Genomic DNA, 12,299 nt, shown 5'->3' on the forward strand with positions numbered 1-12,299 from the left:
CTGGGAGCACTGGGAGGGCACTGGGAGGGCACTGGGGATACTGGGGGGCACTGGGGGGCACTGGGAGCACTGGGGGGCACTGGGAGGGCACTGGGAGGGCACTGGGAGGGCACTGGTCTGAACTGGGAGCCGGGTCTGTCCCCAGGATGTCACCAAGCGCCTGTCCCTGCCCGCTGACACCCGCCTGCCCGAGGGGGGGCTGGGGCTGCCCGGGCCCCTGAGCCGCCGCCTGCGCCGCGTCTCCCTGGTGCGTCCCAGTATAAACCAGTACGGACCAGTATAAACCAGTATAAACCAGTATGGAGGGACAGGGACTGACAAACACCGCTCAGCGCCCCCTCGGCTGCGTGGGGGGAGGCTGCTGAGCCTCCTTCTCCAGTGGCTTCTGCTGCTGCTTCCCAGTATAAACCAGTACAGACCAGTTCAAACTGGTACAGTGCAGTACAGACCAGTATAAACCAGTATAAACCAGTATAAACCAGTATGGAGGGACAGGGACTGACAAACACCACTCAGCGCCCCCTCGGCTGCGTGGGGGGAGGCTGAGTGTCCGCTTGTGCTGGCAGCCCCTGCTGCCTCCCAGTATAAACCAGTACAGACCAGTATGAACCAGTATTGGCCGGTACGGACCGGTTTAGACCAGTACAAACCAGTATAGAGCAGTATGGACCAGTATGAAGCAGTATAAACCAGTACAGACCAGTATAGAGCAGTATGGACCAGTATGAAGCAGTATAAACCAGTACAGACCAGTATAGAGCAGTATGGACCAGTATGAAGCAGTATAAACCAGTACAGACCAGTATAAGTCAGTATGGGCCAGTATGGACCAGTACAGACCAGTATGGGCTAGTATGGACAGTATAGACCATTATGGACCAGTATAAACCAGTACAGACCAGTATAAGCCAGTATAGACCAGTATGGAGCGGGAGGCCGGGTCCCCCAGCTGTCCCAGCTCTCCCAGTATCCGTCCCCTCTCTGCAGTCGGAAATCGGCTTCGGGAAGTTGGAGACCTACGTGAAACTGGACAAACTGGGAGAGGTGAGGCACGGGGACACCGGTGCCACCACCTGTGTCACCTGTGTGTCACCTGTGTGCCACCTGTCACCTGTGTGTCACCTGTGTGTCACCTGTGTGCCACCTGTCACCTGTGTCACCTGTGTGTCACCTGTTTGTCACCTGTGTGACCTGTGTGTCACTTGTCACCTGTGTCACCACCTGTGTCACCTGTGTGCCACCTGTCACCTGTGCCACCTGTGTCACCTGTCATCTGTGCCACCTCTGTGTCACCTGTGCCACCTGTGTCACCCGTGTGTCACCTGTCACCTGTGTGACCTGTCACCTGTGTCATCTGTGTCACCACCTGTGTCACCACCTGTGTCACCTGTGTGTCACCTGTGTGCCACCTGTCACCTGTGTGTCACCTGTGTGCCACCTGTGTGACCTGTCACCTGTGTCACCTGTGTGTCACCTGTTTGTCACCTGTGTGACCTGTGTGTCACTTGTCACCTGTGTCACCACCTGTGTCACCTGTGTGCCACCTGTCACTTGTGCCACCTGTGTCACCTGTCATCTGTGCCACCTCTGTGTCACCTGTGCCACCTGTGTCACCCGTGTGACCTGTCACCTGTGTCATCTGTGTCACCACCTGTGTCACCTGTGTGTCACGTGTCATCTGTGCCACCTGTGTCACCTGTCACCTGTGTCACTTGTGTCACCTGTGTGTCACCTGTCACCTGTGCGTTACCTGTCACCTGTGTGTCACCTGTCACCTGTGTGACGTGTCACCTGTGTCACCTGTGTCATCTGTGTCACCACCTGTGTCACCTGTGTGTCACCTGTCATCTGCGTCACCTGTGTCACCAGTCACTTGTGTCACCTGTGTCACCTGTGCCACCTGTCACCTGTGCCACCTGTGTCACTTGTTACCTGTGCCATCTCTGTGTCACCTTTGCCACCTGTGTGTCACTCGTGTTACCTGTCACTTGTGCCACCTGCGTCACCTGTGTCACCAGTGTAACCTGTGTAATCTCTGTGTCACCTGTGTCCTATTTGTGTCCCCACTGCCTGAGGTCCCCATGCCCCAAAACTCTGCAAAATCGCCTGAAATCATCTCATAATCATTCATGTCCCCATGTCCCTGCTGTCCCCGATGTCCCTTGTTGTCCCCAGGGCACGTACAGCATGCTGTACAGGTGTCCCTGCTACTGTCCCTGCTGTCCCTGATGCTGTCCCTGATGTCCCCAATGTCCTCAATGTCCCTGATATCCCCATGTCCCCAGGGCACGTATGCCACAGTGTACAGGTGTCCCTGATGTCCCTGCTGTCCCCAATGTCCCCCTGTCCCCAGGGCACGTACGTCACGGTGTACAGGTGTCCCTGCTGTCCCCAATGTCCCCTGTCCCCAATGTCCCAATGTCCCCTGCTGTCCCCGATGTCCCCAATGTCCCCATGTCCCCTGTCCCCAGGGCACATACGTCACGGTGTACAGGTGTCCCTAATGCTGTCCCCAATGTCCCCATGTCCCCTGCTGTCCCCAGGGCATGTACACCATGGTGTACAGGTGTCCCTGCTGTCCCCAGTGTCCCCCTGTCCCCAGGGCACGTACGCCACGGTGTTCAGGTGTCTCTGCTGTCCCCAATGTCCCCAATGTCCCCAACGTCCCCATGTCCCTGTCCCCAGGGCACGTACGCCACGGTGTACAAGGGCCGCAGCAAGCTGACCGAGAACCTGGTGGCGCTGAAGGAAATCCGGCTGGAGCACGAGGAGGGAGCGCCCTGCACGGCCATCCGCGAGGGTGGGACACTGGGGACACTGGGGACACTGAGGGGACACAGCCTGCACGGCCATCCGCGAGGGTGGGACACTGGGGGGACACCCTGGGGACACTGGGGACACTGGGGGGACACAGCCTGCACGGCCATCCGCGAGGGTGGGACACTGGGGGGACACCCTGGGGACACCCTAGGGACACTGGGGACACTGGGGACATTGGAGACACTGGGGGGACACAGCCTGCATGGCCATCCGCGAGGGTGGGACACTGGGGGGACACTGGGGACACCCTAGGGACACTGGGGGGACACAGCCTGCACGGCCATCCACGAGGGTGGGGACACTGGGGACACCCTGGGGACACCCTAGGGACACTACCTCAAGCACGCCAACGTGGTGACGCTGCACGACATCGTGCACACGCCGCAGTGCCTGACGCTGGTCTTCGAGTACCTGGTGAGCCCAAATCAGCCCGAATTCACCCCAAAATCCACCCCGAATCACCCCCAAATTAACACCAAAATTCACCCCGAATTCACCCCAAAATCCATCCCAAAATCAACACCAAAATTCACCCTGAAATCACCCCAAATCACCCCAAAATCCATTCCAAAACACCCCTCTGAAATCACCCCAAATCACCCCGAATTCACCCCAAAATTCACCCCAAAATCCACCCCGAATCACCCCCAAATTAACACCAAAATTCACCCCGAATTCACCCCAAAATCCATCCCAAAATCAACACCAAAATCCACCCTGAAATCACCCCAAAATCCATCCTAAAATCCATCCTGAATTCACCCCAAAATCCATCCCAAAACACCCCGAAATTAACACCAAAATTCACCTTGAAATCACCTCATCACCCCAAAACCCACCCTGAAATCACCCAAAATTAACTCCAAAATTCACCCTGAAATTACCCCAAATTCACCCCAAAATTCACCCCAAATCACCCCAAATTCACCCTGAAATCACCCCAAAATCCATCCAAAAATCCATCCTGAAATCACTTCAAATCACCCCAAAATCCACCCTGAAATCCACACAAATTCAGCCTGAATTCACCCCAAAATCACCCCAAATTCATCCGGAAATCATCCCAAATTCACTCCAAAATCACCCCAAACCAACCCAAATTACCCCAAAATTCACCCCAAAATCACTCCAAAATTTACTCTGAAATCACCGCAAAATCCACCCCGAATCACCCCAAAATTAACACCTAAATCCACCCAAATTCACCCTAAACCACCCAAAATCCATCCAAATTCACCCCAAAATCAACCCCAAATCGCCCCAAATCCCCCCAAAATCCACCCAAATCCCCCCAAAATTTGGGGTTTTCTGCTCCTCCCCCAGGACCGGGACCTGAAGCAGTACCTGGACGATTGTGGGAACGTCATCAGCATGCACAACGTCAGGGTGGGCTTGGGGGATTTTGGGGGATTTTGGGGATTTTGGAGATTTTTGGGATTTTGGGGGGGAGTTGGGGATTTTTTCGGATGATTTGGGTGGGATTTTGGGTGGTTTTGGGGGGATTCTGGGGGGTTTTGGGGGGTTTGGGGTCATCAGCATGGACAATGGGTGTTTTCGGGGGGATTTTGGGGCTCTCTGGTTTCCCAGGGAGGTTTAGGGGCCACAGAGGGACTGGCACTGTCCCTGGCTGTCCCCAAGGGTCCCCTGTGTGTCCCTGGGTGTCCCCATGTGTGTCCCCTGTCTGTCCCCGACGGTCCCCTGTGTGTCCCTGTCTGTCCCCGAGTGTCCCTTGGATGTCCCTTGGGTGTCCCCCTGGATGTGCCTTAGTGTCTCTTGGGCACCCTGGGTGTCCCTGAGTCCCCTGGATGTCCCTTAGGTGTCCCTGAGTGTCCCCGGGTGTCCCTTGTCTGTCCCCTGTCTGTCCCTGGGTGTCCCTGAGTGTCCCCTGGATGCGCTCTGGATGTCCTTGGGTGTCCCCGGGTGTCCTGTCTGTCCCCAAGGATTCCCTGTCTGTCCCCATGGATGTCCCCGTGTGTCCCCGAGTGTCCCCAGGTGTCCCTGTCTGTCCCCTGGGTGTCCCTGTCTGTCCCCTGGATGTGCCTGGGGTGTCCCCATGGATGTCCCTGGGTGTCCCCTAAATGTCCCTTGGGTGTCCCCATCGATGTCCCTGAGTGTCCCTCTCTGTCCCCTGGGCGTCCCTGAGTGTCCCCTAGGTGTCCCTGGGTGTCCCTGAGTGTCCCCTAGATGTCCCTGTCTGTCCCCGCGTGTCCCCATGGATGTCCCCAGGTGTCCCCTGTCTGTCCCTCTCTGTCCCTGTCTGTCCCTTGGGTGTCCCCATGGATGTCCCTGAGTATCCCCTGGGTGTCCCTGTCTGTCCCCGGGTGTCCCCTAGATGTCCCTGGCTGTCCCCTGGATGTCCCCAAGTGTCCCCCGGGTGTCCCCGGGTGTCCCCAGGGCGCTGATGTCCCTTTGGGGTGGGGGCAGCTCTTCCTGTTCCAGCTCCTGCGGGGTCTCGCCTTCTGCCACCGCCACAAGGTTCTGCACCGCGACCTCAAACCGCAGAACCTGCTGCTCAGCCGCCGGGGGGACCTCAAGCTGGCAGACTTCGGTCAGGGCACCCCAAAACCTGACTTGGGACCCCAAAAACCTCCCCTGGGACCCCAAAAACCTCCCCTGGGACCCCAAAAACCTCCCCTGGGACCCCAAAAACCTCCCCTGGGACCCCAAAAACCTCCCCTGGGACCCCAAAAACCTCCCCAAATCCCCTCAGAAATCCACCAGGGTGACCTCAAACTGGCAGATTTCGGTCAGGGCACCCCAAAACCTTCCCTGGGACCCCAAAAACCCCCCAAAATCCCCTCAGAAATCCATAAAACCCCCCAAAACCCCATAAACCTTCCCAGGATCCCATAAACCTTCCCAGGACTGCTCAGCCGCCGGGGGGACCTCAAGCTGGCAGATTTCGGTCAGGGCACCCCAAAACGTGCTCTGGGACCCCAAAAACCTCCCCTGGGATCCCCAAAACCTTCCCCGGGACCCCAAAAACACCCCCTGGGACCCCAAAACCCCATAAACCTTCCCAGGATTGCTCAGCCGCCGGGGGGGGACCTCAAACTGGCAGATTTTGGTCAGGACACCCCAAAACCTGACTTGAGACCCCAAAAACCTCCCTTGGGACCCCAAAAACCCCCCAAAATCCCCTCAGAAATCCATAAGCCCCAGGCCTGGCCCGGGCCAAGTCCATCCCCACCAAGACGTTCTCGAGCGAGGTGGTGACGCTGTGGTACCGCCCGCCCGACATCCTGCTGGGCTCCACCGAGTACAGCACCCAGATCGACATGTGGTGGGCACTGGGAGGGACTGGGAGGGACTGGGATGGGCACTGGGATATACTGGGAGGGACTGGGAGGGACTGGGATGGGCACTGGGATATACTGGGAGGGACTGGGAGGGACTGGGATGGGCACTGGGATATACTGGGAGGGACTGGGAGGGACTGGGATGGGCACTGGGATATACTGGGAGGGACTGGGAGGGACTGGGATGGGCACTGGGATATACTGGGAGGGACTGGGAGGGACTGGGATGGGCACTGGGATATACTGGGAGGGACTGGGAGGGACTGGGATGGGCACTGGGATATACTGGGAGGGACTGGGAGGGACTGGGATGGGCACTGGGATATACTGGGAGGGACTGGGAGGGACTGGGATGGGCACTGGGATATACTGGGAGGGACTGGGAGGGACTGGGATGGGCACTGGGATATACTGGGAGGGACTGGGAGGGACTGGGATGGGCACTGGGATATACTGGGAGGGACTGGGATGGGCACTGGGATTCACTGGGATGGGCACTGGGGGGGCACTGGGATATACTGGGATTCACTGGGAGGGACTTTGGGATTTTGGGGGTCCCACGGGGGTAATTTTGGGGTGTTTGGGGTGTCTCTGCCAGGGGAGGCAGTTTGGGATTTTGGGGTAACTTTGGGGTAATTTTGGGGGATTTTTGGGTCTTCTCTGTCATGAGGGTCAGTTTGGGATTTTTGGGGTCATTTCAGGGATAATTTTGGGGTAATTTCAGGGATAATTTTGGGGTAATTTTTGGGGTCTCCTTCCAGGGGGGTCAGTTTGGGATTCTTTTTTTTTCTTAATTTCAGGGATTTTGGGGTTAATTTCAGGGATATTTTTGGGATTTTTGGGGTAATTTCAGGGATAATTTTGGGATTTTTGGGGTAATTTCAGGGATAATTTTGGGGTAATTTCAGGGATAATTTTGGGATTTTGGGGGTAATTGCAGGGATAATTTTGGGGTAATTGCAGGGATAATTTTGGGATTTTGGGGGTAATTTCAGAGATAATTTTGGGATTTTGGGGGTAATTGCAGGGATAATTTGGGATTTTGGGGTAATTTCAGGGATTATTTTGGGTGTGATTTCAGGGATAATTTTGGATTTTTGTGATAATTTCAGGGATAATTTTAGGATTCTGGGATAATTTGGGGGTTTTTGGGGTCTCCCTTCAGGGGGGTCGATTTGGGATTTTGGGGGTAGTTTCTGGGATAATTTTGGGGTAATTTCAGGGATAATTTTGGGGTAAGTTTTGGGGTCTCCCTCCAGGGGGGTCGGCTGCATCTTCTCGGAGATGGTGACGGGGCGGCCGCTGTTCCCCGGGGCCACCGTGGAGGAGCAGCTGCACTTCATCTTCCGCCTGCTGGGTGGGTCTGGGGCAAAACCCGGGGGATTTGGGAAAATTGGGGGGTTTGGGGGAAATCGGGCAAATCCAGGTGGAAATTGGGCAAAACTGGGCAAGATTTGGGGGAAATCTGGGGGGGGTTTGGGTCAAATCCAGGGGGGATTTGGGGTAAATCAGGGGGGACTTGGGGAAATCCAGGGGGATTTGGGGAAATCCAGGGGGATTTGGGGGAATTTGAGGGGTTTGGAGGAAAATCTGGGGGGATTTAGGGGAAATCTGGGGGGATTTGGGTCAAATCTGGGGGATTTGGGCAAATCCAGGTGGAAATTGGGCAAATCTGGGGGGAATTTGGGGGAAATCTGCGGAGATTTGGGGTAAATCCAGGGGGTTTGGGGTAAATACAGGGGGTTTGAGGTGAATCCAGGAGAATTTGGGGTAAATCCAGGGGGTTTGGGGCAAATCCGGGGGGGTTTGGGGTAAATCCAGGGGGTTTTGGGAAACGTGGGGGTGCTGACCCCTGTCCCCCCCCGTGTCCCCCCTTCAGGGACCCCGACGGAGGAGACGTGGCCGGGCATCGGTGCCAACGCCGAGTTCCGGGCACACAAATACCCCCTGTACCCCCCCGAGGGGCTGCGGCAGCACGCGCCACGGTCAGGGGACAGCGAGGGGACAGCGGGGGACAGGGGGGGACAGCGCGGTGGCACCTGGCCCGGGGGGTGGCACACGGGGTGGCACTTGGCCCGGGGGTGGCACCTGTCCCATAGAATGGCACCTGTCCCGTGGGGTGGCTTCTGTCCTTTGGGATGGCACCTGTCCCGTGAGGGTGGCACATGGGGTGTCACTGTCCCCTGGGTGGCTCTGTCCCCCGGGTGTCACAGTCCCCTGGGTGTCACTGTCCCCGGGTGTCACTTTCTGGGGTGTCACTGTCCCCTGGTGTCACTGTCCCTGGTGTCACAGTCCCTGGGGTGTCACTGTCCCTGGTGTCACTGTCCCCGGGTGTCACTTTCTGGGGTGTCACTGTCCCCTGGTGTCACTGTCCCCTGGTGTCACTGTCCCTGGTGTCACTGTCCCTGGTGACACTGTCCCTGGTGTCACTGTCCCCTGGGGGTGTCACTGTCCGTGTCCCTCTGTCCCCAGGCTGGACCAGGACGGCGCCGATCTCCTGGGGCAGCTGCTGCAGGTGAGCTGGGCGTGGCCTGCGCTAGCCCCGCCCCCTTCGGCCACACCCTCCCCACCCCCTCCCTCCATGGGCGTGGCTCCCCGGGAGGGGGTGGGGAAGCAGCCACGCCCCTTTGGTGGGCGTGGGTGGGGTTGCATAGCCACGCCCCTTTGTGGGCGTGTCCCACGGGTGGGCGTGGCCTGACGTGGGCGGGGCAGTTCGAGGGGCGGCGCCGGGTGCCGGCGGCGGAGGCCATGGGACACGCCTTCTTCAGCTGCCTGGGGCCGCGCGTCAGCGCCCTGCCCGACAGTGAGTGGGCGGGGCCAAGGGGGCGGGGCCTAAAGGGTGGGGCAATGGGGTGGGGTTTTACATGGGTGGGGCATTGGGTGGGTGGGGCATTGGGGAAGGGTTGGGGAGGGGCATTGAGGTGGGTGTGGCATGGGGCGGGGCTTTGCATGGGTGTGGCACTGAGACTTTGGGTGTGGCAATGGGGGCGGGGTTTTGCATGGGTGTGGCAGTGGATGAAAGTGGGTGTGGCACTGGGGGCGGGACTTCACATGGGTGTGGCATTGGAAGGGCAGTGCCAGTGGGGTGGGATTTGGGGTGGGGCATTGGGATGGGTGTGGCACTGGGGGCGGAGCTTCATATGGGGCGGGGCTTCACATGGGTGTGGCGTTGGGGGCGGGGCTTCACATGGGTGTGGCACTGGGGGTGGGGTACTGGGAGGGTGGTACCAATGGGGGGTTTAGGGTGTGGCACTGGGGGGAGGGGATTCACGAGGTTGTGGTGTTGGGGGAGGGGCTTCCATGGCTTCCATGGGTGTGGCTCTTTCACTGGGTTTCACTTTGGTGTTGGGGGTGGGGCTTCACGTGGGTGGGGCTTACAGTGGGTGTGGCTTTGGGGCGGGGCTTGTCTGGGTGTGGCTTTTCCATGGGTGGTGCTATGCTATGGATGAATGGGTGGGGCTTAACCACGGGTGGGTGGAGCTATGCAAATCAGAGGGTGTGGGTTTCTAGGGGGTGTGGCTTGTGCTGACCACGCCCCCTGTTTGTGTCCCCGCCCCCTCAGCCACGTCGATCTTCGCGCTGAAGGAGATCCAGCTGCAGAAGGAGCCGGGGCTGCGCTCGGGACCCCTGCCCCCCACGGGTGAGACCCCAAAACAATGAACCCCAAAAACCTGAACCCAAAACCCCTGAACCCCAAAACTCTGATCCCCAAAACACTGAACCCCAAAACTATCCAAATCCTGAACCCCAAAAACCCCTGATCCCCAAAACTCCGAACCCAAAAACCCTGATCCCCAAAACCCTGATTCCCAAAACATTGAGCCCCAAAAACCCCAAAACCCCGAACCCCAAAACCCTGAACCCCTGAACCCCAAAATACCTGAACCCCAAAACCTTGAACCCAAAAACCCCGAACCCCAAACCCTGAACCCCTGAACCCCAAAACCCCAAAAACCCCGACCCAAGGGTGAGACCCCAAACCCTGAACCCCAAACCCCTGAACCCCAGAAACCTGAACCCAAAAACCTGAACCCCAAACCCTGAACCCCAAAACCCTGAACCCCAAATCCTGAACCCCAAAAAAACCAACCCTAAAAACCTCCTGAACCCAAACCCTGAACCCCAAACCAATCCAAACCCCAAAAACCCCTGAACCCCCACAGGTCACGTGGGTGATTTTGGGGGGTTTTGGGTTCTTTTGAGGTGATTTTGGGGTTTTTGGGGGTTTTTTTGGGGTCCCCCCCATTTTTTGGGGGGTTCTCCCCCCCCCGGTTTACGTCGAGTTTTATTTTTTCAAGGCAATATTATAAATCAGAGTCTATATTGGCCCCTCCCCCACCCGGGGCGGGGCCCGAGGGGGCGGGGCCCGAAGGGGGAGGGGCCAAAAGGGGCGGGGCCGTGTGGGGAGCGGGGGAGGGGAGCTTACTCGGAGGTTACTCGTGCTTTACTCCAGGGTTACTCGGGGCTGCGGCGTCGCTTGGGGGGGTTCCCCCGCCGGGCTGGGCTGGGGTTACTCCGGGGTTACTCCGGGGTTACTCCAAGGCTGGGCCTACTTCACTCCATGGTTAGTTACTCTGTGGTTACTCAGACTTTACTCCAGGGTTACTTAGACTTTACTCCAGGATTATTCCAGGGTTACTCCATGGTTCCTCTGGGGTTACTCGGACTTTACTCCAACTTTACTCCAAGGCTGGACCCACTTCACTCCGTTGTTACTCTGTGATTGCTCTGTGGTTACTCCAGGGTTGCTACAACTTTACTCCAGGGTTACTCAGACTTCACTCCGTGGTTACTCCAGGGTTACTCAGACTTTACTCCAAGGCAGCTCAGGCCCAGCTCTGGGCCACCCCTGCCCTACTCCAGGGTTACTCCAGGGTTACTCCTCAGCCGGTCTCTGCTCCTGCTCTTGGTTACTCCTGAGTTACTCCTGAGTTACTCCAGGTTCTCACTCAGAGCCTGCTCAGGACTCGACTCCTACTCAGACTTTACTCCGGAGTTACTCACGGCCAGGGCGGGGTCTTCACTCAGCTCTTACTCCGCTCTTATTCCGGGCTCCTCCTGCAGACCCTTACTCTGCGTTTACTCCGAGATTACTCCGAGCCTGTGAGGTGCTCGGGACCTGCAGGCCGAACTTACTCCTGACTTACACCAGGCTTACTCAGCTCCTTACTCCGGCCTTGCTCAGCTCCCCCTTTTTGGGTTGTTTTCGGTCCTTTTGCGCTACTCAGACCTTACTCACCCCTTACTCCGGGTGCTTTGCTCCTCTTTGCCTTTGCTCCGCCCTTACTCTGCCCTTACTCAGCGCTTCCTGCTCGGAGCTTACTCCCAGCCTACTCAGCCTTTACTCCCAGCTTACTCAGCCTTTACTTGGAGGTTACTCAGCCTTGACTCACAGCTTACTCAGCCCTTACTCCGTGGTAACTCCGCCCCCATGGCCTGGGGTTACTCCACCTTTACTCAACCTAGACCAAGCCCCTCCCCCTCCTCCCCAGCCCCTCCCCCTGCTGCTCCGAGGTTGCTCAGTCTTTACTCACACCTTACTCCACGCTGCTCCGGGTGTTACTGCGAGGATACTCCCAGGATACTCCAAGGATGCTCACGCTTTACACTCAGCTCTTACTCCGAGGTTACTCCGAGGTTACTCCGACCCTGATTTTGCACAGCCGGGAGGGGAGTAGCCCTTACTCAGGAGTTACTCACTCCTCACTCCAGGCCGGGCCTTGGCGCCTGGTTACTCACGATTTACTCCGAGGGGACACTTTACTCCGGGGTTACTCACACCTTACTCTAAGGTGGGGTTTTGCTGTGGGGTTACTCTCACGTTACTCTGGGGCTACTCTAGTAGTTACTCCAAGGTGATGTTTTACACCGGGGTTACTCACGCGTTACTCCAGGCTGACACTTCACTCCGGGCTGGTTTCACTCCGGGGTTACTCACATGTTACTCCGAGGTGGGGCTTTACTCCGGGGTTACTCCGGGGTTACTCTCACGTTACTCCGGGGTTACTCCCAGGTGATATTTTACTCCGAGGTTACTCCGAGGTTCCTCCCCCAGCCTCACTCAGGACCGCCCCTCCCCCCCAGCCCATGGGGGCGGGGCTTGGCTCTGCAGGGGGCGGAGTCTCTGTGGCCCCGCCCCCACTTTGGGAGGGGGGAGGGGCCCCTGACCGCAATGGGGGG

At 57.8% G+C, this 12,299-nt stretch overlaps 1 protein-coding gene across 1 annotated transcript in view; it reads left to right on the plus strand.

Moving 5' to 3' along the window:
• CDK16 (cyclin dependent kinase 16) overlaps positions 1-9,779 on the plus strand; it is a 10,715-nt gene extending 936 nt beyond the window's left edge. Inside the window, exons 3-14 of the mRNA XM_041410751.1 lie at positions 146-247; positions 988-1,044; positions 2,686-2,833; positions 3,155-3,234; positions 4,144-4,206; positions 5,245-5,368; positions 5,983-6,103; positions 7,379-7,476; positions 7,999-8,104; positions 8,592-8,634; positions 8,832-8,922; positions 9,682-9,779. Of these exons, the coding sequence (XP_041266685.1) occupies positions 146-247; positions 988-1,044; positions 2,686-2,833; positions 3,155-3,234; positions 4,144-4,206; positions 5,245-5,368; positions 5,983-6,103; positions 7,379-7,476; positions 7,999-8,104; positions 8,592-8,634; positions 8,832-8,922; positions 9,682-9,779 (1,131 nt within the window). The remainder of the gene's footprint in view (positions 1-145; positions 248-987; positions 1,045-2,685; positions 2,834-3,154; positions 3,235-4,143; positions 4,207-5,244; positions 5,369-5,982; positions 6,104-7,378; positions 7,477-7,998; positions 8,105-8,591; positions 8,635-8,831; positions 8,923-9,681) is intronic.
• The last annotated feature ends 2,520 nt before the right edge of the window (positions 9,780-12,299 follow it).

This window comes from Onychostruthus taczanowskii, unplaced genomic scaffold, assembly GCF_017590055.1.
Source record: "Onychostruthus taczanowskii isolate IOZ18803 unplaced genomic scaffold, ASM1759005v1 scaffold330, whole genome shotgun sequence".
Lineage (NCBI taxonomy): Eukaryota > Metazoa > Chordata > Aves > Passeriformes > Passeridae > Onychostruthus > Onychostruthus taczanowskii.